Here is a 1,859-nt window from a genome sequence, read left to right on the forward strand (position 1 = left end):
ACCAAGTCACACACAACACAAGTTCAAAGCTTTAGCTTTAAGCTCAAGAGAGAGGTAAAAAAAAAGTAAAAGAGACCAACCAACCCTCATTTTCATTGCTAAGAAAAGAGTTCATTGAAGAAATGAAGATGGATAGTGCTGCCTCAAAGAGAAGGCTATCATCATCAAACAGAGGACTTGGAGGAGTCCTCAGAGAGCAAAGGGCAAGACTTTACATAATAAGAAGATGTGTTGTCATGCTCCTTTGTTGGCATGACTAGTTTTTCTTCAACACTTGCAAGTCCAACCATGCTTTTCTTTCTTTCCATGGCAATGGAAGAAGAACAGTTCTCTCTATGTTTTTTTTCTTTGATTTTCTCTTCTTGTTTCTTTTTTCCTTTCTTTCTCCCTCTGATTCATGGTGGAGTGTAAATAGAAACGGCGAGATATCATGGGAGAGAGTATAACAAGTTTTGTATGTGTTGCTGGCCTTCATGGCTAGGCTATATATGTATATCGAAATAGCATGAATTATAATGATAGCTATGTCAACAAATCATATATCCAAAATCCCTCTTACTCTTCTTTGCATTGATTAACTTGGAATAGTTTTAGTCATTATGTTCATGTCTTCCAAATTACTTTAAATCTAGCACCTTCACCTCACCTTTGTTTTACTTTGTATAACCATGAGAATCATGGACTAAAAGCATTCATGAAAGATATGATTAAGTCTCCTTGCTTATAGAGTGTGCATTTTAAGAATCTACAACAAAGTTAGATTTAAAAATACATGTGGTATTGATCACTTAAGAGTTGACTCTGATGATGACTTATTTGAAGGCTGATTCAGGAATCCAGTTAGCCCAAAACTACTTTCTTGACTGAATCTGAATAGAATTTTTAGGTTTTGGTATGAATTTCATTAAATGAAGCTTGGTTTGCTATGTTGTTATTGTGGCTGCAACTTGCAAGTGCTATGAAGCGCATAACTTCCAAAGGATGCAAACAGAATGAGTCTTCTAAGTTCCAACATAGTAGATTTTCTTAGACTTGCTTGGATGATTCAAGAGAAAGAAGAATAGAACAGCAACACAGATTACTTGTGAATATTTATTCAAGATAATTAGAAAAGAAAAGGAAAAAGGAAAAAGGATAAAGAACAGTGTTTGAATTGCCAGAGTGGTTTTTACTACAGACACACAAAACTGCAGCAAGTTGTACACTTGAGTATATCTTTCAAAGCAATTGTCTGCCAAACTTGTCTCTAGTCCAAACCTAATTGCTTTATTTGATAACAAAACCTTCATGAACAGAGTTTTTATCTCATGAAATGACTTGTTGTAAATGAAGTCTTTTAGGTGAAAGTAAAGTTTTGTATCCTTTCACTTGTGCAAAAGTTATTAAGATAAAGTTAGGTGCTTAAATGAGATTATTGAAATAAAATATGCATAATTTTAGAGAGAAATATGAAATAATGGCAAGCGGTGTTATAATAATTAGAAAATGATTTTGGTCCATTAATCATTTGAAGTGAAGATTTTGTTGATGACTGCAATGTAGAAGCTGTAGACAGTCTTTGACATAATAGTTTAGGAATTCCACTCTTTTTTCCCCTTTACCCCAAAGCTACATATCCATAAAGTGCTTGCAGCTTAAACCCAAAATGCAATAATAGAGTGGTTCTTTGTGGGCACCCTACTTATAACTGCTCTAATTATTCAGTCCTTAAATTATTAAAAATAAATAAATTATTCCTTATAGTTTCACAACACTAAGGATATTTCGTTTATCTTAGGTTAAAAACCCAATTAAAAGAAATTATAAGCTTAAAAGACTTAATTTTTTTTTAAATAGATCATAGATTTCTTTTATCAGAA

The 1,859-nt window shown here is 32.8% G+C and overlaps 1 protein-coding gene across 1 annotated transcript; it reads left to right on the forward strand.

Moving 5' to 3' along the window:
- Positions 1 to 538, forward strand: LOC109815880 (small polypeptide DEVIL 6). Its single transcript, XM_020380698.3, has one exon. The coding sequence runs from the start codon at positions 123 to 125 to the stop codon at positions 258 to 260; it is 138 nt and encodes a 45-aa protein (XP_020236287.1). The 5' UTR covers positions 1 to 122; the 3' UTR covers positions 261 to 538.
- Positions 539 to 1,859: the final 1,321 nt, after the last annotated feature.

This window comes from Cajanus cajan, chromosome 11 (genome assembly GCF_000230855.2).
Source record: "Cajanus cajan strain Asha chromosome 11, NIPB_CcT2T_4, whole genome shotgun sequence".
Taxonomy (NCBI): domain Eukaryota; kingdom Viridiplantae; phylum Streptophyta; class Magnoliopsida; order Fabales; family Fabaceae; genus Cajanus; species Cajanus cajan.

Coding starts and splice junctions, on each gene's coding strand:
- LOC109815880 (XM_020380698.3), top strand. CDS start 123: ATGAAGATGGATAGTGCTGCCTCAAAGAGAAGGCTATCATCATCAAAC.